Source organism: Oreochromis niloticus, linkage group LG1 (genome assembly GCF_001858045.2).
Source record: "Oreochromis niloticus isolate F11D_XX linkage group LG1, O_niloticus_UMD_NMBU, whole genome shotgun sequence".
Classification (NCBI taxonomy): domain Eukaryota; kingdom Metazoa; phylum Chordata; class Actinopteri; order Cichliformes; family Cichlidae; genus Oreochromis; species Oreochromis niloticus.
Genome location: NC_031965.2, coordinates 10,366,832 through 10,379,422, shown reverse-complemented (window position 1 = coordinate 10,379,422; position 12,591 = coordinate 10,366,832). Strand labels below are relative to the sequence as shown.

The 12,591-nt window shown below is 39.3% G+C and overlaps 1 protein-coding gene across 1 annotated transcript in view; it reads left to right on the top strand.

Annotated features, from left to right (window-relative positions):
• LOC100701934 (CD151 antigen) overlaps positions 1 to 12,591 on the top strand; it is a 22,980-nt gene extending 10,389 nt beyond the window's left edge. The window contains exons 4-8 of the mRNA XM_003450792.5: positions 5,677 to 5,751; positions 8,851 to 8,955; positions 10,673 to 10,828; positions 11,047 to 11,133; positions 11,263 to 12,591. Of these exons, the coding sequence (XP_003450840.1) occupies positions 5,677 to 5,751; positions 8,851 to 8,955; positions 10,673 to 10,828; positions 11,047 to 11,133; positions 11,263 to 11,322 (483 nt within the window). The 3' untranslated portion in view covers positions 11,323 to 12,591. The remainder of the gene's footprint in view (positions 1 to 5,676; positions 5,752 to 8,850; positions 8,956 to 10,672; positions 10,829 to 11,046; positions 11,134 to 11,262) is intronic.

Sequence of the window (12,591 nt, the reverse complement as noted above, 5' to 3'; positions counted from 1 at the left end):
TACACTCAAATGTGGGTGTTGGCTGTAGTTCTCAGAGCAACGAGTGATGGGAATCTGGGCTTTCAATGTTTCAAAATGTAATTAAATAGCCTAATAGATTTGTGTAAAATACATGAAGAAATACCCACTTTCTCCATTTTATTTGATTCATAACGAGATGCGTGCACCACCTCTTATCATTTGTGTGTGTGGGGAGGGTGGGGGGGGGGTTGAAATGCATGGTGCAACCCGAAGAGTTGAGATTAGGGCGATGAATCACGGTGAAAGAATGAACTTGTCGACAAGGAGAGATGCTATCGAGATTGTTAAAGAGGGCGAGCATAAGGGCGGGAGGCGGGGGAGGGGGAGGCGGATTAATTGTTGTTATTTTTTGTGTGCGGTGAGAGCCTGGTACCTGCTGAGAGTACACAAGAGCGGCAGTGATTGGCGGCACAGTCCTGTACCGTAAAGGTCAGAAGTTCTAACAACAGAAAAAGCTGATCCAGCCTTGGCGTCATCAGGACATTCTGCAGCTGTATGACTTAAACAAAGTCACTGCAGTTGCCTTTTAATTAAAGCGAAGGTCCTGTCAGACAGTAAGTAAAGATGTTTGCGATGTATGCTCTGTGCAAAGTATGAGAAGTCAGAAGGACAAAGGAGAACACTGTCCCGTGGGAAGAGTAGGTTGGGATCTGTCTGCAAACACACAACTTCATTGTGTTGTCGGAGAAAAGCAAAAGAACAAAGGAATGACTCGGGGAAAGCAGAGAGAAACTTTTGCCTTCCAAATGACAGAGCCAAATGGAAAGCAGTCCAAACAGAGGCTGGATCCACCTGTGGAGAAACTGACTTCATGCAGTTTGACTGCACATATTACAAGCTCGAGTGTTCCTTGGTCTCTGCCCTTCTCTCCCTTTTCTGTGTTTGCCTTGACTTCTTACTGCATTTTCAATATAGGGCATTAGTGTATCAAGTGAAAGACCACAACAACTGCTTACAATTTGTTATTAATAATCAAAGTATTGATATGTTTGATATGTCAGATACCAGCACAAATGAAAAACTGGAGCACTCATTCCACTTTGAGTCGCACCGTCTCTCATCATCTGTTTTCACTCTGTTTTACTTCAAATCATTTTTTTCTTATCTGCCTATATTTGTTTTTTTCTTTCTTTCATTTGAATTTTATTTATCTCAGTCAACAGCCTGACGGTCAGCCCGCCCGTTCTGTCTGGTGGGGCTTTTGCAACCTGGTTAAGATCATTGTCAACATTTGACAAGCCATGCAGCTGATTCTGAGAGTTCTCATAGGTTCAAGAAACTAGAAGAAAAATTTGGTGTTAGTGTTGAAGCCATTCCTACTCTTGTAAATACATCTAAATGTGGCAGAAATAATGACATACATAATTCTTTGTGTAAAGCTTGGTCTCAGTTTGTGGTCTAAATTGTAGAGTTGGTGCTTAGTTTGACATCTTTGAATAGCCCTTCTGTTTGTGTGCTTGTTTTTTGATGCATGGTGCATTTTGAAGAGTTAGGATTACGGCCATGAATCACAGAGAAGGAATGAACTTGTCAGGAGAGAGGGGGGGCTGCACAGAGATTGCCAAAGATGGAGAACATAATGGGAGGGGTGTGTGTGTGTGTGTGTGTGTGTGTGTGTGTGTGAGTACACCATCCTGACTTTATGTTGCGCATCAAAAGAAGCAAATTCATGACATGACATCTTGTCGCTACACCTCAGAGGCATTTGCATTTTTAACTCATTAGGACATCTTCATCCAAAATCTTTTATTTATGCATTTCAAATCGTCCATAAAAGTGCAGCTGACGTCTCCCTCTTCTATAATAAATTTGACTGATCATCTTACTTATTTATATATTTTTAATATCATTCGGCTGCATTTGCCGGTGTGGAAAATTATATGCATTTTTCCAACTTACCTTTTATGAGCTGGAAAGGTAAGTGAATTTTTCAGTCCACATGGAAAAAACAAGACCCTAAAATATCATGTCATGTCTGTTTCATATTGTACCAAGTCTTTTAATAACAAAGTGCATAAAGATACAATTTAAAAATCGCTCTTTGCTAAATTATTATTATATCTATTGAGTGTAGGCACAACAGTGGTTCATCCCTTGACTTAGGTGCCTTTTTATACTTGATGGAATCATAGGTCAGTGTGAAGTAGCTTGACAAACAACAAAAACCATTCCTCCACAGCCAATGTGCAAAGAACGTTTTTTGAAAGACCTTTAGAAAGCCAGAAGATCTATTGCTCAAGATCACTTGATCAAAAAGTGGTTCAAGACTTTTGCACATTACCTGTTGACAGAATTCAATAAAAAACTTAAACAACAGGTAATGGGTAAATAGATAAAAAAAAAAAAAAACAACTAAATAACTGATAAGCACTTTCAGAAAGTTGTGGACTTCTGATTCAAGTTTCTCCAGTTTGAGGATTTTATATTTATATTTTATTTTTAAATGATCAACATTTTTAAGAAATGCACCTGAACCTTTGCATATACCAGCAAGTGCAGAGCATTTAATGAGTAAGGCGATTACACGCCCCGCTAGCAACTAAATTAGAAAAGGTGGCTGGTTCAGTACCTTGAAAGGCCAACACTCATCCAACCGTGATCGGTCCGATTAAAAGTCACCTTCAGCATGACTTTGTTGCTCCAGGCTTAGTAATTGTAAAGGCAGCACTACGCTTCCAATAAAACCTGAAATGGAGACACAGTTAAATATTGATGTGCATGCAAATATGGGTTTCTTCTTTGCAGCACTATATTGTTCCTTTATGTGTACTTACTCTGGCGGAGGTACATTCAGATGAAGGAGAGAAAATGTTACAGACACTCTGGAGTAAAACACATGCTGTCAAAGTAGGACACTAAAAGCCAAAGAAACCTGTTCAAATATTTTCTAATAACCACAGCAATGTGCGAGTGATTTGACTCTGAGATGTTAGCTGTGTGAGAGAAAAAAGAAAACTGTAGTTCAGTCAGAAAGCCTACATGGAAAGGACGCAGTGGAGTCTGAGGCCAACACAGTGCTTTAGAAAGCATTTTATTCATATGAACCTGCTGAGAGTCATTTTGGCAGTAATTACCCTGCACCCTTAAGTCACCCGGGAGAAGACTGGAAGCACAGACGTAAAATGAGAGAGATTGTGCCTGAGATCTCGAGGAGGCCCGCAAAGTCGATGCAGTCAGTAATTCGTCTCTACAGCCAACAACAAGTTCTCTGTCACGCCCTGTGTACGTCACTGTCCGTGTGGGATCAGTCTGGAATAGCTGTGCGTACGATTGTGTGCAAAGGAGTGAGAACAGGCAGAGCCACACAACACAGCTATGCCACAGTATCAGGGAAGTGGCCTTATTCTGACTTATTGTGACTTAATTCTATGCATGTTCAACTGCAACTGTATATACTGGAGGTTGCAGGTGATGTTGTGATTGATGTTTAAAATATTTACATATATAACCATGAATTGGAGGAAGGTGGGTTTTTTTCTATGGAATGTTATTACTAAAACCTTTCCTCATGGATTTATATTCAGGGGTATAATATAAGTGAGAAAAGTCTAATAATCCTGTTGCCTAATAAGAGTTTCGGATGACATAAGAGACATTTTAAGTTTTCATCATCGTTTTGACTTTTTTTTTCTTTTCTTTTTTGCAGCAGAACATTTTACACGTAAAATATATTATCTAACGCAATAGTGTCCGGAAATTAAAGAACGAAAAATTAGATGTGAAATATCATTGAAAATGAAAATGCGATAAAAGTGTATCTAATCCTGCAGTGTCTCCTTTATAAGTCATCCAACAGATGTCCTCATACACGCGTATGAGATCACTTTACACGTGGAAAGTATCAAATCCACATAAAATCCAGATTAATCCAATCATGGGAGGAAAATGATGTAAAAACAACATCATGCCAGGTGTGCATGGATTAAAAAAAACAAAACTATATCTGTATTTTCATGTGTTGTCTTTCTCTTCAAAGCCTCAACACTGCATCAAAATGCATCTTGAAGTCTGCTCAGCATTCAGGTTCAGAGCTGCTCTGAGATCTAATCAGCAGCAGCTATCAAATCAAAGGCCCGAGTCCTTTTTACCAGGCTGATATTCTCCCCTGTGGAAGCAGCAGGCCAGAGGAATTTAGGCCAAGGTTTGGGTCAGATAATAATCTCTTCTTGTCTTTAATTCTGAAGAGAAGAAGTTCAACTTTTCACTTGGCTTGAAAGGCAGACGCTCCCCCTAATTCCCATGAGCTTGGTCACGAATCAGATGCAGACGATAAACTCTGTGACATGTGCCACTCTGCAGTGACTCAAAAGTTTTGCAGTTTCATCCTGGAATCTTACGCAGAGCAAAAGAGCAGAACAAGAATGGATGATTAAGCAGAGAACGGTATTATTGTAAGTTTGTCATCTGTTTTATGTCCTGGCAGAGTCATTCATCTACTTTACACTGTTACAAGGCTCTTAGGTCCACCTGTATGATATAATACCGTCCTAAAGATTGACTGTGCAGTAAATCCTACATTGGTCTGACTTTTATGTTGTACTTGGTGGTAGTTTCCTTGGATTGGATTATATCTACATGCATGAAGGTAAAAGAATGCCATAAAGACTCAGTCTTGTGAATTTCCTGAATGTGTGAAATTTTTGTCGGTGTAAAGTTCTGCCATATACTACCCTTAGAGTTTATGTGTAACTTTTTTAAAATGACAATTTAATGCTGCGTAATGATGCGTGAGCGTAATCAAATACTCTAAGGGAGGTTGTTGCGTAGAATTCTTTCTTTGGTCATTATAAATAGACAGACAGCTTTTGCTTCACTGAAAGCCAAAAATTGCCCACATCATTCCACCACTTTTATAGTTGCAGGAACATTTCTCCTAAGGAGGTGATCAGAAATCACCAAAGCTGTGTGACTGTGCAACTTTCTGCTCCTGCAAACACCGAGAAGAAATCCCAGCTGTGTTCAACTACATGCTCCAAATATATGTTTAATGCCAAGTTACAAAAGAGTCATACCATCAGGTTGCTCCAAGAACTCATCTTTACAGTGTAAATTATAATGATGGCCAGCTTTCATTGTTGAAAAATTGTGTCAGTGATGGAAAATATTCTGGCATACTGCAGACATCAACCTTTTCAACAATTTTTATTACAGTTTATCAGTTTTTTCCATGTTTGTCACTATATATTCAAAGCTTTTCATAATACATCTGTGCTTGTATAAGGGTAAATTAAGGACACTGTCACTTTGTGCTATCAGCAAAGTCTGAATTGATTTTTGCTCCAAGTTATTCCTTTTTCAAATAGTTTTACAAACCTGCAGAGGACAACATTGTCTAGTTTTTGTATTTCTGATAGACAGCTTAATAGAAGTTAGCCAACCCTTTGCCATTGCATTGTTTCTGTTTGGTTCTACCTCTCTAACAGTGCTGTGTGGATGACTTTGCTGCATGAGTGGGTTTGATTGCATTATTCTTGCTCAAGGAAGGATAACACAAGGCCTTGGAAAGGAAACATAGTTCAAGCTGGCTTAAGAGAATCATGTTTCAAGTGGTGTCAAAGGCAGCCCCGCAAGCTGCCACATCACATTTGTAACCAACTGGTCGTGTCGCTTTATCACCATCCACTAACTGTAATTCCTTCTTCACTGTGTTTCCAGTACTTCATTCTGCTGCTGTGTATCTTCCTGTTGGAGATCCTGGCCGGTGTCCTTGCTTATATCTACTATCAGCAGGTAATTCCAATTGTATCATTAAAAAAGAGACATCCTTCTTGCAATGCATTCTGGGAATTGTATGTGTGAAAATGAAGGAGGAGCAGGTGGCAGATATCGCAAGAGTGGATATTCATTTCAGATGACAAAGAAAGTAATTTCAAATCAGACTCTGGTTAGCATTTTGTAACTTATTATAGCATCTTTACTAAATCTGTGTTACCATCTCGGGTGGACTCTAGTCGGCTGTATTACAGTAAATCATCATCTGATATTAAAAAATGATGTTAAGGTGTGTAGCATATATTGCATTGCGCTAAAAATCAATAGAGCATGCTTGACAAATGTGTTGTGTCTCCTAATCCAAGCACGTAGTCAAAAGCATTGTAATAAAACACAGACAACTGTTTCATTTCCCACATGGCATGTGCTCTGCTGTAATTTTAACCACGACAAAAACCGGCGTGAGAAATGAGATTCCAGAAAGGGAGTATAAGACGGCCCATTAAAAATACAAATATCTGACTGCCCATATTACTTGTGGTACATTGAGTCCAAATGGAATGAAAAATGCCTGCAGCAGGACACATAATAAGCCTGAATGCACTGTGTCAGAATCATTTAAAAGCATTTGCTTTGATTTTGAACTCAAATATACAGAATTTTCAAACTTATTTCATTTCACTCCACTAAAGGATGAAGAACCTTACTGGCAGGTTAATGACTGAAAAAGGTAGAAACACTTCTTAGCACCACAGACTGTGTACTAAATGCACACGGTTTGGCTTACAAGTGATTATTTTCTCGTGTGTAGTTAATGGATAAGCTAAACTAAAACTGACAGCCTCCCTCGGCACATTTCTGCTGTAACACTGTAGAGTTATACTGACTGCACTGCAAACAAGAGCAAATGACAAGCATTTTTCCTTTAGGAATATTAACATGACATTGGTCTCTACCAACATCGCTCCCACCCCGCTTAGTCTTATAGCCTAGTGGCTTGTAGCTCAGGAACAGGACTTTTCTCAGTCTAGAGGTACACTGTTTTCAGTTTAACTGCCTCTTTCATTAATGCACAGTTCATGAGCAGCCACTGAGGTCCATGGCTGTGTGCTGCTTCCTAAAGCTCTGTCTACTTTACTTGCCTCAAAATATTCTCACAAGCATTAAGTTGTGTTAAAGTCTCTAAAGCCTCTTCCCCTGTTATTAATCTTTTCACTCTCTCTGCTAATAAGTTGTGAGAACGATACCAAGATGAACAACTCATGTAACATGCTTGTAATTCACAAACGCACCCATTTTTAGCTACAGATTCTGCACAAGGGATTTGCTCAGACGTTATTCTGTTTTTGTAATCAGACATGATCATAAACCTCTTTGTGATTGCTTTGTTTGCGAGCCGCTTCCCTAGGTTGCTCATAGTTTGCATGAATTACTTGTCTGCAAACGTTCACCATTTAACTTTCACTATTATTACAAAAATAATTCTCATTTTTCAGGAACCATTTGAAATTTCTCTCTGTCCCCAAATGGTTGTGATTTAGTGCACATGGTAAAATCTATGCAGAGCTGGTTATTCTGTCCGTGTTCGGACAGAAGTACCATGACACAACATGATATCCCTGTAAAATCTCGTTTTGTGTTCTTTCCAAAATAATTTGAATTTTGTCTCTAGCAAAAATCTAGTAAATTGTCAAATGAGCCCACTGCTGGACTGATGGTGCTTTGTAATAAAGGAGTTACAGGTTTGGACACTAGCAAATTACTGAGCTTGCCCATAGTTTGATGAATGAAGCTGACTTGTCTGCAAACACTCACCATTTAACTCTCTAAACTGTAGTAAAACTTGAAAAAGTGCAATGCAAACAGAAACGTTGTGCCTCACCACAAGACGCAACTTTTATGTTGAAGGTAAACGGTCTTTGTTTACAGTGTGCGTCACACTTTTCAAAGTTTCTCTACGGCTTGGCGAATAGTTTGCTACTGTTTGCAGACAAGTCTGTATCTGTCATACAAATGATTTGCAACCACAGCGACCTACTAGCAACACATGTAGGTTTATACAGTGCAGCACCGTATACCTACTAGTGACAGCTAGCAACATCCCGGAACACCTTATAGCCAGAAATACATTTTTTCCTAGCAAGCAGCGGTTGTCACGGGGTCACTGACACCGACAGTTTCCCAGGGATTGCCAGCAACCTTCAGCAGCCACTTGCAACTGGTAGCTGAATATAAATTTTGTGGTCTGTGTCCTTGTATGGCCTATTATTAACATCACCAGAAAACAAGCTAACAACAGAAGAAGCATATTTCAAGTATATTAAAGACCCATGGTGCTGTTCTTGCTTTTAAATGAACATGTATTCAATAAAACAGCGGTACTAAACTGCTCCTGTGTAAAGATAGGAAACACTGTAGCTGCAGCGTTAAGATGCAGGTAATGGCTGTGGTTCATCCCGGTGTCATAGTCATGCGACCATCCATTGTGCCTGGAATTCATGTTTGCTCATACTCGTATGTGGTTAATGCAGTGTCATGGTGCAGTTCACTCCCATACTGGCTCTCTCATACTTACAGAGTCCCTTTAAAATGTGAATTACTGTTTTCATTCACCACTGCAGTGTTTCTGAAACTGTCAACAGGTAAAATGAAAACCTGAACACCTCCTCTTCTCCCTTCCTCTTCTTTGTTTTCACCTCGCGTCTCTCATCTTTCTCTGCCCTCCCTTCCTCTCTTCATCATTCATTCCCTTGATATCTCCTTCATGCTTTGATTTACAGTGGTTTCCCAGCTGGCTCGTTGCCATAGAAACTGAGCCCCCCAGACCTTCCACTCCTCCTGCTTTTTGTGCCACTGGTCTAGAGAACAAAAAAAAATAAAATAAAACCTAAAAAAACAGACTTCCTCTGCTTTTACACTAGCTTCGTCTTCACATCCCTCTCTGTTGTTAGAAGTACTATCCGTGATGTGTATTTTAAATCCCGTGTGCTATAAATGTGCTAGAGAATCAGTAGTCGAAGCAACAAATTCATCACTTTAGGTCATGCTCTGTCATGTTGCCTTCCCATTTTTGTTGGCTGATACTACATGTACACCTGTGTGCGTGTTTCTGAACAGTTGAATGATGAGCTAAAGCAGAACCTAAAGAAGACCATGACTGAGAAGTATAATCAAACAAACTACGAGCACATCACCAAGGCTGTAGACAAGCTGCAGCAGGAGGTAAGTGTCTGCAATGGATGAATGAGTCCAGACACAAATGTTGAGTTGTACAGCTTTGTGAGATTTCTTTGCACATTTGAATTTCTACATTGGCCAGCATGGATGGAATTTCGGTTGTTGTGTGCATCCCCTTTTTATATTGCAAATGAACCTGGACTTCCAAGCCAAAGTCACATGGACTCACATGTGGTTTGTTGATTGGACAGCCCTCATGGTACCCTATCATCTCATCAGATTAGAGATTTTGGAGATGGGAACGAGTCAAAGTAAATCCAATTCAGTCCACGACTTCATCTAAGCATGATGGACTGGTCTGCACTCTCTGCTGTAATTTACCTTCTCTTCTAGTCAAACGAGCTGACAGCGCGTTAAGGAATGTGTAAATCTGAGGTGTTGTTAAGACTTCTGTAAGTTTTTATACTCATTGCTTAGTTTTTTGAGTTTAAAATCTTGTCTTTCACACGTCAACATGTAGTCATTCTTCTAAACTTCATTTTGCATAATTTCCAAAAAACATGAATTTGCACTATTAAAGGAATTTGTAAATGTTATTTTAATGGAGTCATTTTTATTATATATTCAAATAGCATCAGTATGAGAACAGAACTACAGTATACATGCATACATACATACATTTTCCTCAGAGTAAATATGAGGAAAATGTGAATCTAAAAGTTTAGTTTAAAAATAAAACAATTGGCTTAAACTGAGTTGTAAATCTTGAGCAGGACCTGCACCTCCGTTGAATATGGAAACAACATTTGGATTTGCAGAACAATTCACATTTCAGTCACAGCTGTATTTTACTTTACAATGGGCCTTTTTTTAGTGGAGTTTTTCTATTTTTGCCATCAGATTTGATTGTGAATTTGATTTTGATATCAAAACTATTTCATCTTCATGTGAAAAAGAACGTTTTCACAACTAAGTACATCCCACAATCCAGTAGCTCGGAGAACCACCTTTAGCAACAATAACGTAAAGTAATCATTTGCTGCGTGACCTTGTCAGTCTCTCACATCGTTGTAGAAGAATTCTGATCTGCTCTTCGTTACAATGTTGCTTCACGTCATTGAGATTTGTGGGTGTTCGTTCATGCACCCATGCACCTCATGATACCTTGTTCAGCTAGTTGTAGATTTCCTGCTGATGACTGACCTGCTGCTTGACCCAGTTTGGGCAAGCTTTAGCAATTATAAATATTTGACTCTAGAATATTTGGTGTACAGAGAGAGGAATTCATGATTGACTTAATTACTGCAAGGTATCATCAGCATCATCAGCCTATTTAGGCCAGCTTAAGTTTACTTTAAAGACAGGAATGTGGGAAATGGTTATCCTGACTCTATCGAAAGTCAACAAAATCCACTTACTGACTTGCAGTATAAAACCCCCCTTTGTTTAAACTCTAAAAACCAGAAAAATAAAAATGGCACATTAAGTTTTTGCATAAATGTAGTTTCCAGTTTTAACATAAAGCCAAGCAAACTGCCTGCTGATGCCTTATATTTGCCTTACTGGGGGAATCAATCATCTTATAATGGTCTTAATAATGCTTTGAACCAAGAGAACACGTATGCAGAGTTTTGCTTAAATGAAGTGCAACACTTAATTATTTTTTTATCAGTATAAACCAGTTCTTTCTTGGATGTTTGTCTGTGTCCTTTTATACTTTCCTGCTGTCAGTAAAGTGTTTTTCCTCCGTCTCCTCCATCAGTTCAAGTGCTGTGGGAGCAACAGTTCAGCTGACTGGGCTGAGAGCGTCTATATTCGCTCTGGTGCAAAAGGCAGGAAGGTGCCTGACAGCTGCTGTAAGACCATCACCAACATGTGCGGTATAAGGGACCACCCATCCAACATCTACAAGGTGGAGGTGAGAGCGTGAACGGTGCCGGGGGTGTGGGGAGGGCTTCATCTGTATTTCTCTCATGTCTCAAGATGTCAGCATAGAGGCGGTGTGGCGTGAGCGTAGCAGAAAAAAGAACAGCCATCATATCCAAACTGTATACATAACATTGTTTGCAGTGAGACTCCGGCAACACTCCCACATCAACTGATGCAACATGAAGACACTCTTTGTTTTTCATTTAGGGTGGTTGCATCACTAAACTGGAGAATTTCATCTTGGACCACCTGAAGATCATTGGAGCCGTCGGTGTTGGGATCGCTTGTGTACAGGTGAGCAAAAAAAAAGAAAATGCCTTTAACATTGTGCTTACACACAGAGACTCAATAAATGTATGTAAACCTATGGAGAATACAGCTTTGCTAAATTACGTTTTTATTTTCGTCTGTTTTAATCCCCAGATCATCGGGATGGTGTTTACATGCTGCCTATATCGAAATCTAAAGGCAGAGCCGTACTAAGAGAAGCAAAAGAAGAAAAATGTGTGGGTGAAGGAGGTAACTTCATCACCGCATGCCATACTCAAATAGCCCATAGGTTCTTTTCTTTGTCCTCCGCATAGGGGAGGATTTGTTTGGCAAGGGATCAAATTGCACATCTGAGCATCTCATTTTGGTAAACAAAGGGTAGAAAAAAAACCCACTACAAGGTTTCTTGAAGTAATTAGGCTCTCAAATTGCACTCTCAGCTCCATCTTCAAGATCACAGCACTGTGAGAAAAAGCCTCAGAGAGAAACTGATGAGAATTTTAACTGATTGTGTAAATTAGTGTGAGACAGCCTCCCTGGGACTCAAACATTGTAGTTTTCTTCCACTCGGATTCCCTCAATGTACTTTTATATGTGTAGACCAGGTGCTACACCCGAGAGTGGTGTAAGGATCAGTGGAGTAAAACTGGCACTTTGCAGGAAAATGTTAATCCTGGTCACAGCAGCTTCTTTTCTCCAGCAGCATAGCTTAACAAGCTCACCTCTGGGGCCCTCTTCAACTGCAGTAGTGTTTAGTTTCCACATTAACAAGACAGTCCTGTATTTTAGATCTTTTTCTGTAATGACCTTTAAACACTGGAACTAACACACACACATATATATATATATGTATATGTAGATCATCTATTTTCTTTTACATATGTACTTTCTTATGAGCTGTTAATATTTTTGCCTTTATTGCCTAATCTCTCTCCTTACTGAGACGTGTCTGATCATGTTTTAAGTCTCCTAAGAACGCATTTTCTGCCAGAGTGAAGGTGAACAGGTTAGTGCCTTGCTCAGCGCCATAACTGTGCCATTTGATGTCCTAACACCAGCCTTTAAACGCAGTTTGACTAGTTTAGGTGTAAACACTGATCTCATTGAGGGGAGTTTGTGATTATGAGCAGTCCCACTGATATTGTTCAAACGAAAGTTTTTTTATTTTATTGCCTTCTGTTTTTATACACTGATGCCAAAGTCATCAACTGTAACACTGGACCTACTCTATCTCCTCCAGCCTTATTCCTATACATCCTGATGTCTCTGTTTTTGTAAATGAAAATTTTTTTTTTTACTATGCTATAAACCGCGACTATATTATTGTATTTAAGACACACTGTAGAAAATTATAGTCTCTCACTGTTAGTAATGATCTTTCCTTTGTGCCTCAAAGATAAAACCAAGCGAATCTGCTGTATTTCTGTCCTCCTGGTAATCCAGGATGTATTTTAGTTTAAATAAACATTGATCAAAAATGTG